The 13,872-nt window shown below is 42.8% G+C and overlaps 1 protein-coding gene across 2 annotated transcripts in view; it reads left to right on the forward strand.

The window, feature by feature from the left end:
• The window catches only part of CENPP (centromere protein P), a 167,533-nt gene that overhangs the window by 149,468 nt on the left and 4,193 nt on the right, over nucleotides 1-13,872 (forward strand). For both annotated transcript variants that reach the window (XM_058171335.1, XM_058171336.1), the window contains exon 8: nucleotides 11,426-11,505. In XM_058171335.1, coding sequence (XP_058027318.1) covers nucleotides 11,426-11,505 — 80 coding nt within the window. The remainder of the gene's footprint in view (nucleotides 1-11,425; nucleotides 11,506-13,872) is intronic.

The following is a 13,872-nucleotide window of genomic DNA, read 5'->3' on the forward strand; positions in this document are numbered from 1 at the left end:
GCTTATTTTAATGTCTATACTAGCCTATTTGGCTCAATGTTGCATTTTTCTTTGCAATCCTGTAAAACCAAATATATTTTTGTTTATTGACAAAATTAGTTTTAACTAATTTATGAATGAGAAAAAGAAGATATTGATAGATAGACCTTGACTGATAACTGGTCACATAGTGACCATTCGACATTATCTTGGACCCAAAAAAGGAACCTGGATTCGAAAAGTTCCAATGGCTGCCCCCATCCTCCCTCTAGTCATATGGTTGCATTTTAGGTGTTTGGCACCTGGCCTGCACTAACGGCCATTTGTTGCATCCTGCAGTCACATGAACATGATTTATGACATTTTCGGTTGGAAATCTCCATTTACTTATGATTTCTGGATTCACTTAACAATTGCAATTTTTGCTTAATGATGTGGATTCATTTAATGACCATGGTAATTCTCTTAATGACTGCCACAAAAAAATGTCTTAAAATTGAATCAGTCATATTTCTGAAATTTCCTGACAGTTAGAACAATCAATAAGTAGAACAACTTGCCTGCAGAAGTTGTGAATGCACCAACACTGGAAATTTTTAAGAAAATGTTGGATAGCCATTTGTCTGAAATGGTGTAGGGTTTCCTGCCCCGGCAGGGGGTTGGACTAGAAGGCCTCCAAGGTCCCTTCCAACTCTGTTATTATGTTATGTTTTTTTTTATTTGCATTTATATCCCGCCCTTCTCTGAAGACTCAGGGTGGCTTACACTGTGTTAAGTAATAGTCTTCATCCAGTTGTATATTATATACAAAGTCAATTTATTGCCCCCAATAATCTGGGTCCTTATTTTACCTACCTTATAAAGGATGGAAGGCTGAGTCAACCTTAGGTCTGGTGGGACTTGAACTTGCAGTAATTGCAAGCAGCTGTGTTAATAACAGACTGTCTTAGTCTGTTGAGCCACCAGAGGCCCCTGGTGGCTCGGCTCAACTCAACTCAATTATATAATATAATATGTTATGTTATATAATAACTCGCTTAATAACTGACATATCTTACAACCGCAATTCCAGCTCAGTTACAGTCGTAAATCCGACAACCTATAGATCTATTATATTATATTATATTATATTATATTATATTATATTATATTATATTATATTATATTATATTATATTATATTATATTATATTATATTATATTATATTATATTATATTATATTATATTATATTATATTATATTATATCTTCCAATAAGGCTCACATCTTTTCTATTACAAATTGTTATTGAAATGGTTGAGAAAGTCCTGGCACTGCCTGACGTTAGTTTGTAGGCTAGAGACATCTTCCTCTCTATGAGGCCAGAGGCATCTGCCTACACAGGGATAACACAAAAGCCAAGTTGACAGTTGTAACTGCATAGTTGAAGTCTTACCCATTTTTATGTGTGACATAGTATACGATGCACATTAAAAGACAGGGCTTTGGTGATAGATGCTATTTTGGCTTTTCTGACCCTTCCTGTGGACATCACTCCTATAGGCTGTTAAGCTAACCTATGACTAACACTAAGTTTCAAAACTAAGGAAAAGGAACTCAACACACTGTGTTTCAGAAGGCCTTCTCTTCATTGCCACTAAAGAGGCTCAATCTATTTCTTTTTCTAGCCTGTAACAGTGCTGAAGGTGGTGGTAGAGATTCTGCATTAATATTTTCCATATGCTGTATAGTAAATAATATCTGAGTCTATTTTATGTGAAATTGCTGACTATGCTAATTGCACACCAGCTACGACATCCGTATTTTTTAATTTACATTCTTTCTTCAGCTGACTTTCATTTAAAAGCCTTTGAGGTTTAAGACTTTGCCCATCACTTTTTCCAGCAACAAAACACAGAGATATTTCAGTTCTGCTATTTCTTTCCTCTCTGTTGCTGATTCAGTAGCTCCATTTGTCGGGACATGTGAAACAGAAAATTGTGGTATAGAGTTTATGTAGTCAAATATCAAACATCTCTGCTTTGCTTCTAATCTGTAACGCAGGGGCTCAAACCCGTGGCTTCCAGATATATTAAACGTCAACACTCATAATTCCTAAGACATGAGAATTCAAGTCCAGAAAGCTAAGAAATGTGTTTCTAATTATGAGGATAATTAGAATTTGCACTGCAAATAACGCATGACAACCCCAATAGTTAGAGTAAGTGAGCATTACTTGAGGTGTCCATTAGGCTTCTCACCTTTTTAGAGTGGTCATTGTAGGCATTTATCACTTATCCCCACTTAGAGAGAGCTCTTGCGGATCGATTAGTTATTTTTCTATGCTTGAGAAATACATGAACCAAGCAAACTTGCTACCGGACCCAGTAGAGAATTTGAGGAAAGTAAGCCTACTGGGAATAATGGGATAAAATGGATCTTAGCCTGTATTCAATTGTGAAGAGACAAACAGAACTGAACTTGGGGGCTCAGCTTTATTACCCATACCAGTTATCTGGACTGCTATCTGGACTTTCAATGGGCAGTTTCCTTTTACACTGTATAAAATTGAATATAAGTGGAATACGGTTAGAAGATTAGTAGGTTAGTTAGTAGATTAGGGGCCTCTGGTGGCTCAACAGACTAATGTAGTCCGTTATTAACAGCAGCTGCTAGCAATTACTGCAGGTTCAAGTCCCACCAGGCCCAAGGTTGACTCAGCCTTCCATCCTTTATAAAGTAGGTAAAATGAGGACCCAGATTGTTGGGGGCAATAAGTTGACTTTGTATATAATATACAAATGGATGAAGACTATTGCTTGACATAGTGTAAGCCGCCCTGAGTCTTCAGAGAAGGGCGGGATATAAATGCAAATTAAAAAAAAAAAGTAGTTGGAACCATAAGCTTTTCAGTGTTCTTCTTTGACCTGTATGAGATTAATAAGGTTGCAAACTTCCTAATATCACTGCCCCTCTGAATTATCTTGCTTATTTTTGGCACCTGACTGTTATGATATTAACCTTTGTTGCACTGATTTATTCTGAACTGTTTGCAAGTTGTAGTCTACAAGTTGCAAATATATCATACATCTGGAAATTAAAGAAAAGATTTAAAACTCTGGGCTATGCAATTAGTATTTCATTAGCTCATTATCTATGTTCCAAAACATAATTTACATTATATAAACTGCACAAAGAAAAAAAAAGACGTAAGCAAGAAAAAATGTTTTGGATGACAAGAAGAAACCAAAATGGATGTATATTTGCTCCCAGCAAGCTAGTTTTGGCATGTATCATGGGTCACTGCTTATGTGAGGCTTGGCAAAAACCAATTCCAGACATGGCAATGTTTCTAAAATCTGAGGAACATCTATTTAAACTCTTAGCTTTCTACAGGTTCTGGAAAAATAATGAATTTTCAAATGATATAACATGTTGGCCTAGTTAAACATACTTTCCATTTCCTCAACTACACCAAGAATAAATATGGTGTCTGTAACATGCTATTTTTTAACCCAACTTAAGAGCAGAAGAATCTGTTGCCTTCTCTTTAATTGCTACTTTGTTGTAATCACACAAGCTGATTGAATTTCCTTACTTTACAAAAAAAAAGTTGACTTTTTAATACTTTGATACTCAAGTTAGGCAACGTATTTTAAGGTCTATTAGAGGGTTCATGGTTCTGTTTTTAAATCGAGCTCAAAATACTCTCCCATTTAACCTGAACTCTAAATTAAGTGAAAATATTCATCCAGCCCACTGTAATTATAAATGGCATTATTCATATAATATATAATTATTCTATGTCAAAGGCCTGTACTCCTTGCTGCACATATTCAGTCAGGAGTTAACATTGTGATCATTTTCTTGTTCATATCTTCCTTTCTGCCTATTCTCCTGGTGTTTACTGTATGAAATCAGTATCCTTTAAAGGAGTATCGTAGAGATAAGTAAGCCTAGTAATTCAAATCAGCAGAGCCAGGACTAACAATCTGTAATTGAAAAAAAACTGAGCCTTATTGAAAAAGATTAACAGAATCCATCAGATTACACAATCATACAGCTATAGTTAAATTTATATTATACACACTGTAAATCACGGGTGTCAAACTCAATCATGTCACATGACATATCGCAATATTTTTGGCCTTTGCAGAGCTGGGGTGGGCGTGGCTTGCATGTGATGCATCTGGCCACCAGGCCATCAGTTTGACACCCCTACTGTAAATGAATCATTTGTATCCTTTGGATATAATCACTACTCATCTTTTATTGTCTTCTGCAATAGGATTCACTTTGTCTTAACTAAGCCCTAATTGCTAATTAAGCCCTAATTAATTGACAGTGCTTATGCAGCCTCAGTGCTCTGATCAAGAAATAAGGGGAAATGCTCTTTATACTAAGGACCCACTCATATATATAAAATAGCAATTTTATTCATCAAGACAGGGGGGGAGGGGGGTGTTCCGAGCGTAGAGTGTTATTCCATCTGTACGGTAAGTGGGAGAGGCAGATATGGCGGAGGCAAGGGGCCGTATCGTTCATTGGGAGCACGTGATCGATGTCTAAAAGCGATCATGTGCTCCGGCCCCTCAATCCTTACTCGTTCCCCGGATGGTCAGGATCCTCAGAGCTTGGGTCTTCGACTGATGTTATGCAACGCCTGGTCCGTGGCTAATAAGGCTCCCTTGATTTGTGACCTTATTCAGAGGGAGGCCGCGGACTTTATGGGCATTACGGAGACCTGGCTGGGCACAGAGGGGGGTGTACCCCTGGTTGAACTGTGCCCTCCAGGTTTCCGTGCATTCCATCAGCCAAGGGCCCAAGGTAGGGGTGGGGGGGTGGCGGTTGTGATTAAAGAAAGCCTAGAGCCAAGGGAGTCCACTGTGCCTCAGATAGCTGGTTGTGAATCCCTTCTTGTGAAGTGGGGCCATAGGAATCAGATGGGCTTGTTGATCGCGTACCTGGCTCCTTGCTGCGTGACTACAGCCCTGCCTGAGCTACTAGAGGTGCTTGCCGGGGTGGCAGTTGAGATTCCCAGACTTTTAGTCATGGGTGATTTCAACCTGCCATCGGCCGGCTTGTCATCAACGGTGATCCAGGAGTTCCAGGCTTCCATGACGGCCTTGGACCTGATTCAAGTAACTGATGGCCCCACACACACTGGGGGAGGCACACTAGACTTGATTTTTATCTCTGGACAGTGGTTTAATGATCTGGAAGTAGGAGATTTAGTGATAGAACCGGTGTCATGGTCAGATCATTTTCTCCTTCGCCTAGACTTTCGGACCGCCGCCCACCATCGCAGGGAGACGGAGCCAATGCGTTGGTTCCGTCCCAGGCGCCTGATGGACCCTGAGAGGTTCCGGACGGAGCTTGGGCCGTTCCCTGAGGATCTTGCCCACGGCACGACTGAAGAACTAGTCGCGGCCTGAGAACGGGCCGCGGCTGAGGCTTTGGACCGTGTCGTGCCTTTGCAGCCTCTGATCCGGCGTAGATCTCACTTGGCTCCTTGGTTCTCTGAGGAGCTGAGGGAGATGAAACGCTGGAGAAGACGCCTAGAGAGCACCTGGAGGTCTAGCCATTCCGAGGCTGATCGGACACTAGTGAGGTCTTTTACCAGGACCTATCTAGTGGCAATGAGGGAGGCAAAACGTTCTTACGTTTCCACCCTCATTGCATCAGCAGATAACCGCCCGGCCGCCCTGTTTCGGGTGGTCCGTTCCCTCCTTCATCAGGAGGGACGGGATGACCCCTTACAGGGACGTGCCGAGGAGTTTAACGGTTATCTATAGGATAAAATCGTTCAGCTTCGGGATAGTCTGGACCAAAATTGCGATGATCCAAACGGGATGTCGGAGCCTCGTCTTGTTGAGGTTATTTGGGATGAGTTTGATTCTGTGGCTCTCAAGGATGTGGACAGGTTGCTGGGGAGGTTACATGCAACCACATATTTACTGGACCCGTGTCCCTCCTGGTTAGTACTGGCTACTCAGGAGGTGACACGAGGCTGGCTCCAGGGAATTATAAATGCTTCTTTGGTGGAAGGGGTTTTCCCCACCGCCTTGAAAGAGGCGGTGGTGAGACCCCTCCTCAAGAAGCCTTCCCTGGATCCAGCTATTTTGGGGAATTACCGTCCAGTCTCCAACCTTCGCTTTGTGGCGAAGGTTGTAGAGAGTGTGGTTGCATGGCAGCTTCCCCAGTACCTGGATGAAGCTGTCTATCTAGACCCGTTCCAGTCCTGCTTCCGGCCCGGTCATAGTACAGAGACAGCTTTGGTCGCGTTGGTGGATGACCTCTGGAGGGCCAGGGATAGGGGTTGATCCTCTGCCCTGGTCCTATTAGATCTCTCAGCGGCTTTCGATACCATCGACCATGGTATCTTGCTGCACCGGTTGGAGGGGTTGGGAGTGGGAGGCACCGTTTATCCGTGGTTCTCCTCCTATCTCTCCGACCGGTCGCAGACGGTGTTGACAGGAGGGCAGAGATCGACTGCGAGGCGCCTCACTTGTGGGGTGCCGCAGGGGTCGATTCTCTCGCCTCTCCTGTTCAACATCTATATGAAGCCGTTGGGTGAGGTCATCGGTGGTTTCGGGGTGACTTACCATCTGTACGCTGATGATACGAGCTGTACTTTTCCACCCCAGACCACCCCAACAAAGCTGTCGAAGTGCTGTCCCGGTGTCTGGAAGCCGTACAGGTCTGGATGGGGAGAAACAGACTCAAGCTCAATCCCTCCAAGACGGAGTGGCTGTGGATGCCAGCACCCCGGTACAGCCAGCTGCAGCCGCAGCTGGCTGTCAGGGGCGAGTTATTGGCCCCAATGGAAAGGGTGCGCAACTTGGGCGTCCTCCTCGATGGGCGGCTGTCGTTTGACGATCATTTGGCGGCCGTCTCCAGAAGGGCTTTTCACCAAGTACGCTTGGTTCGCCAATTGCGCCCCTTCCTTGACCGGGATGCCTTATGCACGGTCACTCACGCTCTTGTCACTTCCCGTTTGGATTATTGCAATGCTCTCTACATGGGGCTGCCCTTGAAGTGCACCCGGAGGCTGCAGCTAGTCCAGAATGCAGCTGCGCGGATAATAGTGGGAGCAACTCGCTGCTCCCATGTAACACCGATCCTACGCGGCTTGCACTGGCTTCCTGTGGTCTTTCGGGTGCGCTTTAAGATTTTGGTTACCACCTTCAAAGCGCTCCATGGCTTAGGGCCCGGGTACTTACGGGACCGCCTGCTGTTACCTCATGCCTCCCACCGACCCGTACGCTCACACAGAGAGGGTCTTCTCAGGGTGCCGTCTGCCAAACAATGTCGGCTGGCGGCCCCCAGGGGTAGGGCCTTCTCTGTGGGAGCTCCTACGCTCTGGAACAAACTTCCCCCTGGATTGCGTCAATTGCCTGATCTTCGGACCTTTCGCCGTGAGCTGAAAACGCATTTATTTATTCAAGCGGGACTGGCTTAATATTTTTAAATATTTTAAAATCTTTTAACCGGGGTTTTATTATTTTAGGGTTTGTAATTTTAAATTTTAAATCTTTTAATTGGCCATTTTTCTAATATGCTCGGTCTTAAATTGTTGTTTTAATTGTATATATTTTTTATGTTTTTTATCTTTTGGCTGTACACCGCCCTGAGTCCCTTGGGAGAAGGGCGGTATAAAAATTTAATAAATAAATAAATAAATAAATAAGTTAGTGTGGCTTGTAAAAAGGAACTTTGTCTGGCAGAAAAGTGGATGCCTGATAGCCCTCTTGTGTGTACCCAAATTCCTGCAGGAGTTGGGGAGTCAAACATTAAACTGATCCAACACTGAGCTTTCCATGCAAGGTACTTTGACTACCCAAAAGTTATGCAAATTATCCCTTCTATGTCTTCTCATTCAAATTGCTGATCATCATGGGAACTTTGTAAAATCATAAGAGATCTGACAGTTGGCTTGCTATGATCTACTGGCCTTCTTGGAAACATTTTGGTAAACAAAAGATGGAGCCTGGAAAATCCTACCAAAATTAAGACATTTGTTTCCTCAGCGGAAACAAAGTGGAAAAAGATTTGAGCCAAATCGGACACATGGGATAGATATCCTAACAATTCTTTGCCTCTCTCCCCTATAAAAATGAGAGAGAAATGGATTTGCCTCCTTGTTTTGCTTGGGATTCTCTTTCCTCCTTGAGTAGCATCTTATGCCAGGAGGGCAGACTGCGACTGCCAGAACAAATAATTCTTCTTCCTGTCTTCCTTTCCTCCTTTATCCAGAAATGTGTACTCCTTGTTCTTCCCAGACCCTCACCTTTCATTTTCTTCTCTTTTCCAAGCGAAGCGGTTCCTGTTCCTAAACATGCCCACATATGTCATGCATATGTGGGCATTTTAACATGGGAGCGTGTCTTTTAAATGTCCAGTCTTCTACATGTCTGGAAGGCTCATAGTTTTTATTCTTCTTAAAGGCTCTTGCCTTGATCAAAGGCATTGCAGTGGATTTAATCTCTTTTTTATTATTTATTTCACTGCTATCCTTTTAAGGGGAATTCTGTCTATGCTCCATTAAACATAAAAACTTATCAGTTCCATTGCCAGCTTCCTTTTTTCTCTGATGTTCCTATCCGGTTGTCTTTTTCCCCTTGCAATTATTTTAATACATCAGCTGCCATGCTGCATGCCATTTCCTTCGTGTTATTATCCATCCATCCATTCCTTAAACTTGTACTTTGTTGCAAGCCCACGATTCTTGGCAATCTATAGCATATGCAGGATAATTAAAAATTAAAATATCTATGGTATAATCTTAAAATCAGTACATCATAAAACCCCAGCATAAACAGGAGACAATGAAATAAATGAATGTATCACAGTGTGTTAAAACCAAGTATTGACTGAAAAGCAGTACCTTCTAACTTCCCTCACCTCCTAGAAGTGATCAAAAGACACTGTTCCCTATAATATCTAATGTTTTGGGTTCATTCTGATCCTGGAGGTACCAAGCTTGTTAAGATATTGTCACTGACAATTTCTTTATTGTCTAGCCTTTAGATATTAACTGTTTAAGATTGTGTTGACTTGTTGATTGAAGGTTTTGAATATTAAATAGCTGTCGAAGTGTCTTGTATACCACTACCTCATACATTGTTTAATATTGATTTATGGCTATCTTATCTCTTCATAGCAAGATTATAAGAATTATGATCTAATTTCAGTTTTTGGGATACCCAATAGGAACCTCTTTATTTTCACTAGTATGACTGTTTGAGTTACCCTATTTGAGTTCTCAGAGCAGCCCCCAAGCTTTCTTCCTGTAAAAAATAAAACTTTCCCTGTCCAGTCATGTCTGACTCCTGGGCATGGTGATCATTTCCATTTCTTGGCTGAGGGAGCCAGTGCTGTCATAAGACATTTTCCATGGTCCTATGGCCAGCAAGACTATGCACCAAAGGCACACAGAATGCTGTTGCCTTCCCATCGAAATGGTACCTATTTATCTAGTTGCATGAGCATGCTTTTGAACTGCTAGGTGGGCAGCAACTAGGTAGGAACAGGAGTTCAGCCTGTTGTGCAGTGCTCGGGTCTTGAACCTGGGCTGTCAGCTTTCACCTTTAATTGAGCTATCATGCCCCTCTTTCTTCCTGTACTTCTGTTATAAAATAGAACATTCACTAGAAATTTTTTTATTCAAATCACACATTTATTTCATACTTGTTTTTCTTGAAAGAAGCAAAACGTTCATACATCTAAAATAACAGACTGAGTCATTATAGTTGGCCATCTATCACTCATATCCTATTAATTTTATTAGAATGTTAACTAGAACGTGGAGATTTATCTATGTGGTCATCAAGAGTCAATTAGCTCTATTGTACATAAGCGGCGAAGGTTGTAGAGAGTGTGGTGGCATGTCAATTACCCCGGTACCTGGATGAAACTGTCTATCTAGACTCGTTCCAGTCTGGCTTCCGGCCCGGATACAGCACTGAGACGGCTTTGGTCGCGTTGGTTGATGATCTCTGGAGGGCCAGGGATAGGGGTTATTCCTCTGCCTTGGTCCTATTAGACCTCTCAGGGGCTTTTGATACCATCGACCATGGTATCCTGCTGCACCGGTTGGAGGGATTGGGGGTGGGAGGCACCGTTTATCGGTGGTTCTCCTCCTATCTCTCCGACCGGTCGCAGACGGTGTTGACAGGGGGGCAGAGGTCGGCCCCGAGGCGCCTCACTTGTGGGGTGCCGCAAGGGTCGATTCTCTCGCCCCTCCTGTTCAACATCTATATGAAGCCGCTGGGTGAGATCATCAGTGGCTTCGGTGTGAGGTACCAGCTGTACGCTGATGACACCCAGCTGTACTTTTCCACACAGGGCCACCCCAACGAAGCTATCGAAGTGCTGTCCCGGTGTCTGGAAGCCGTACGGGTCTGGATGGGGAGAAACAGGCTCAAGCTCAATCCCTCCAAGACAGAGTGGCTGTGGATGCCGGCATCCCAGTACAGTCAGCTGCAGCCGCGGCTGACTGTTGGGGGCGAGTCATTGGCCCCGATGGAGAGGGTGTACAACTTGGACGTCTCCTGGATGAACAGCTGTCCTTTGAAGATCACTTGGCAGCCATCTCCAGGAGAGCTTTTTACCAGGTCTGCCTGGTTCGCCAGTTGCGCCCCTTTCTAGACCGAGATGCCCTATGCACGGTCACTCACGCTCTCGTGACGTCTCGTCTGGATTACTGCAATGCTCTCTACATGGGGCTCCCCTTGAGGAGCACCCGGAGGCTCCAGTTAGTTCAGAATGCGGCTGCGCGGGTGATAGAGGGAGCCCCTCGTGGCTCCCATGTGACACCTCTCCTGCGCAGACTGCACTGGCTACCTGTGGCCTTCCGGGTGCGCTTCAAGGTTTTGGTAACTATCTTCAAAGCGCTCCATGGCATAGGGCCGGGTTACTTATGGGACGCCTGCTGCTACCGAATACCTGTCACCGACCCGTGCGCTCTCACAGGGAGGGACTCCTCGGGGTGCCGTCAGTCAGGCAGTGCCGGCTGGCGACACCCAGGGGAAGGGCCTTCTCTGTGGCGGCCCCCACCCTCTGGAACGAGCTTCCCCCAGGACTCCGCCAACTTCCTGACCTTCGAACCTTTCGCCGCGAGCTTAAGACACATCTATTTATTTGCGCAGGACTGGACTAGATTTTAAATTCGAATTGGTTTTAATGGGGATTTTATTATTTATATTGTCATTTTTAATTATTCGGCCATTTGTAATAAGTTTTTTAATGGATGTTTTATGTTGTATTTATATGTATATTTTTATCTGGCTGTGAACCGCCCTGAGTCCTTAGGGAGATAGGGCGGTATACAAATACGAAAAATAAATAAACAAATAAATAAAATAAACTAATTAGCTGCATGTCTTATAAAAGATGCGGTTTTTGTAGTATCTGATTTATATTTGACCATTGTATAAAATATACCATTTATCTTTTATTTTTTATAGAATAAGTATCCAGATGTTGTAGCACTTCCGGAAGGATTACATGGAGATTACATGCTCTTAAGAAGCACTCAACTTCCTGAGTAAGACAACTTAACTGATTCATATTGATCCATGGGGGCAGATATCTATAGAAGCTGTGGTGCAGGGGCATAATAGCAGTAGCCATATTTTTCTCATTCAAAGACCCAAGGATATTAAAGCAATGTACTTAAGGGAAAGCGAGAACAATTGTGAACCTTGCTGAGAACCAGATTCTTTTACAAGCCATAAAGAAGCACATTTCAGATCTCATATTTATCAACTGTAGTATAGCTTGAAACATTGAAAAGCCATAGCTCATGGGGAAAAGCGCAATGTTTCCCCCACCCCAATGAAAAATAAATTCAAAATAAACCTCTCCCAAACATTTTAAATCGATTATTTAAAAAAACAATACTTTTTTTAAATGCTGAAAAGAAATCAACACAATCAAGAGAGAAAAACACTGTATATACCAAAATATCTACACTATCTAAAAGATCCAAAACAATAAACTTAGAACATAAAATATAAAGAGTTGGAAGGGACCTCGGAGGTCTTCTAGTCCTGCTCAAGTAGGAGACCTTATATAATTTCAGACAATTGGTTGTCCAGTCTTTTTGAAAGCTTTCAGTAAGAGCACTTACAACTTCTGAAAGCAAGCTATTCCATTGGTTAATTGCTCTTAGAAATTTCTCCTTAGTTCTAGGTTGCTTCTCTCCTTGGTTAGTTTCTAACCATTGTTTCCTATCTTGCCTTTTAGTGCTTAAGAAAATAGTTTGACACCCTCGTCTTTAATATAACTTGATAATACCATAGAGATCATTTGGTTTAAAATACTGTTGGTGTCTGGTACTGTCCACCCAATCTAGGACATGTAGAAGCTGCTCTCTAAATACAATTTACAGATCCTTTTGAAAAGAAAATAGTAATGATGGACTTTATTACAGCATCTGTAAAGAGACCATTTTTCCAAGCCCTTCTAGAATTTCCTAATTTTCTCCTTAAAGCAGGAAAGAATTCAATAGGAGTAGCAGCTATCCTTGATTTGATATAACAACAGAATTGGAAGGGACCTTGGAGGCCTTCTAGTCCAACTCCCTGCCCAGGCAGGAAACCCTACACCATCTCAGTCAGATGGTTATCCAACATTTTCTTAAAAATTTCCAGTGTTGGAGCATTCACAACTTCTGCAGGCAAGTCATTCCACTTATTAATTGTTCTAACTGTCAGGAAATTTCTCCTTAGTTCTAAGTTGCTTCTTTCCTAGATCAGTTTCCACCCGTTGCTTCTTGTTCTACCCTCAGGTGCTTTGGAGAACAGCCCAACTCCCTCTTCTTTGTGGCAACCCCTGAGATATTGAAACACCACTTCATGTCTCCCGTAGTCCTTCTTTTTATTAAACTAGACATACCCAGTTCCTGCAACCGTTCTTCATATGTTTTAGCCTCCAGTCCCCTAATCATCTTTGTTGCTCTTCTCTGCACTCTTTCTAGAGTCTCAACATCTTTTTTACATCGTGGAGACCAAAACTGGATGCAATATTCCAAGTGTGGCCTTACCAAGGCATTATAAAGTGGCACTAACATTTCACGTGATCTTGATTCTATCCCTCTGTTTATGCAGCCCAGAACCGTGTTGGCTTTTTTAGCAGCTGCTGCACACTGCTGGCTCATATCTAAATGGTTATCCACTAGGACGCCAAGATCCCTCTCACAGGTACTACTATTGAGCAAGGTATCACATATCCGGTACCTGTGCATTTTGGTTTTTTTGCCTAAATGTAGAACCTTACTTTTTTCACTGTTGAATTTCATTTTGTTAGATAGCGCCCAATGTTCAAGTCTATCAAGATCTTTCTGTAACTTGAGCCTATTTTCTGGAGTGTTGGCTATTCCTGCTAGCTTGGTGTCATCTGCAAATTTGATGAGTTCCCCATCTATCCCCTCATCCAAGTCATTGATGAAGATGTTGAAGAGTACTGGGCCTAAAACAGAGCCTTGGGGTACTCCACTGCATACTTCCCTCCATGTGGATGTAGTTCCGTTGAGGACTACACGTTGAGTAAAGCTGGTCAGCCAGTTACGAATCCATCTGGTGGTGGTGCTGTCTAACCCACATTTTTCTACTTTATCTAGTAGTAGGTTATGGTCTACTTTATCAAATGCTTTACTGACGTTCAAGTAAATTATATCGACAGCATTCCTCTGGTCTACTAATTTTGTCATTTTGTCAAAGAATGCAGTAAGATTAGTCTGGCATGATCTGTTTTTGACAAACCCATGTTGGCTTTTGGTTATTACTTTGTTTGCTTCTAGGTGTTCGGTGATTTGTTGCTTGATTATCTTTTCCAGAATCTTCCCCAATATTGAGGTCAGGCTGATAGGTCTGTAGTTTCCTGGATCTGTTTTTTTCCCTTTTTTGAAGAT

The sequence above is a fragment of the Ahaetulla prasina genome, chromosome 2, assembly GCF_028640845.1.
Source record: "Ahaetulla prasina isolate Xishuangbanna chromosome 2, ASM2864084v1, whole genome shotgun sequence".
Lineage (NCBI taxonomy): Eukaryota > Metazoa > Chordata > Lepidosauria > Squamata > Colubridae > Ahaetulla > Ahaetulla prasina.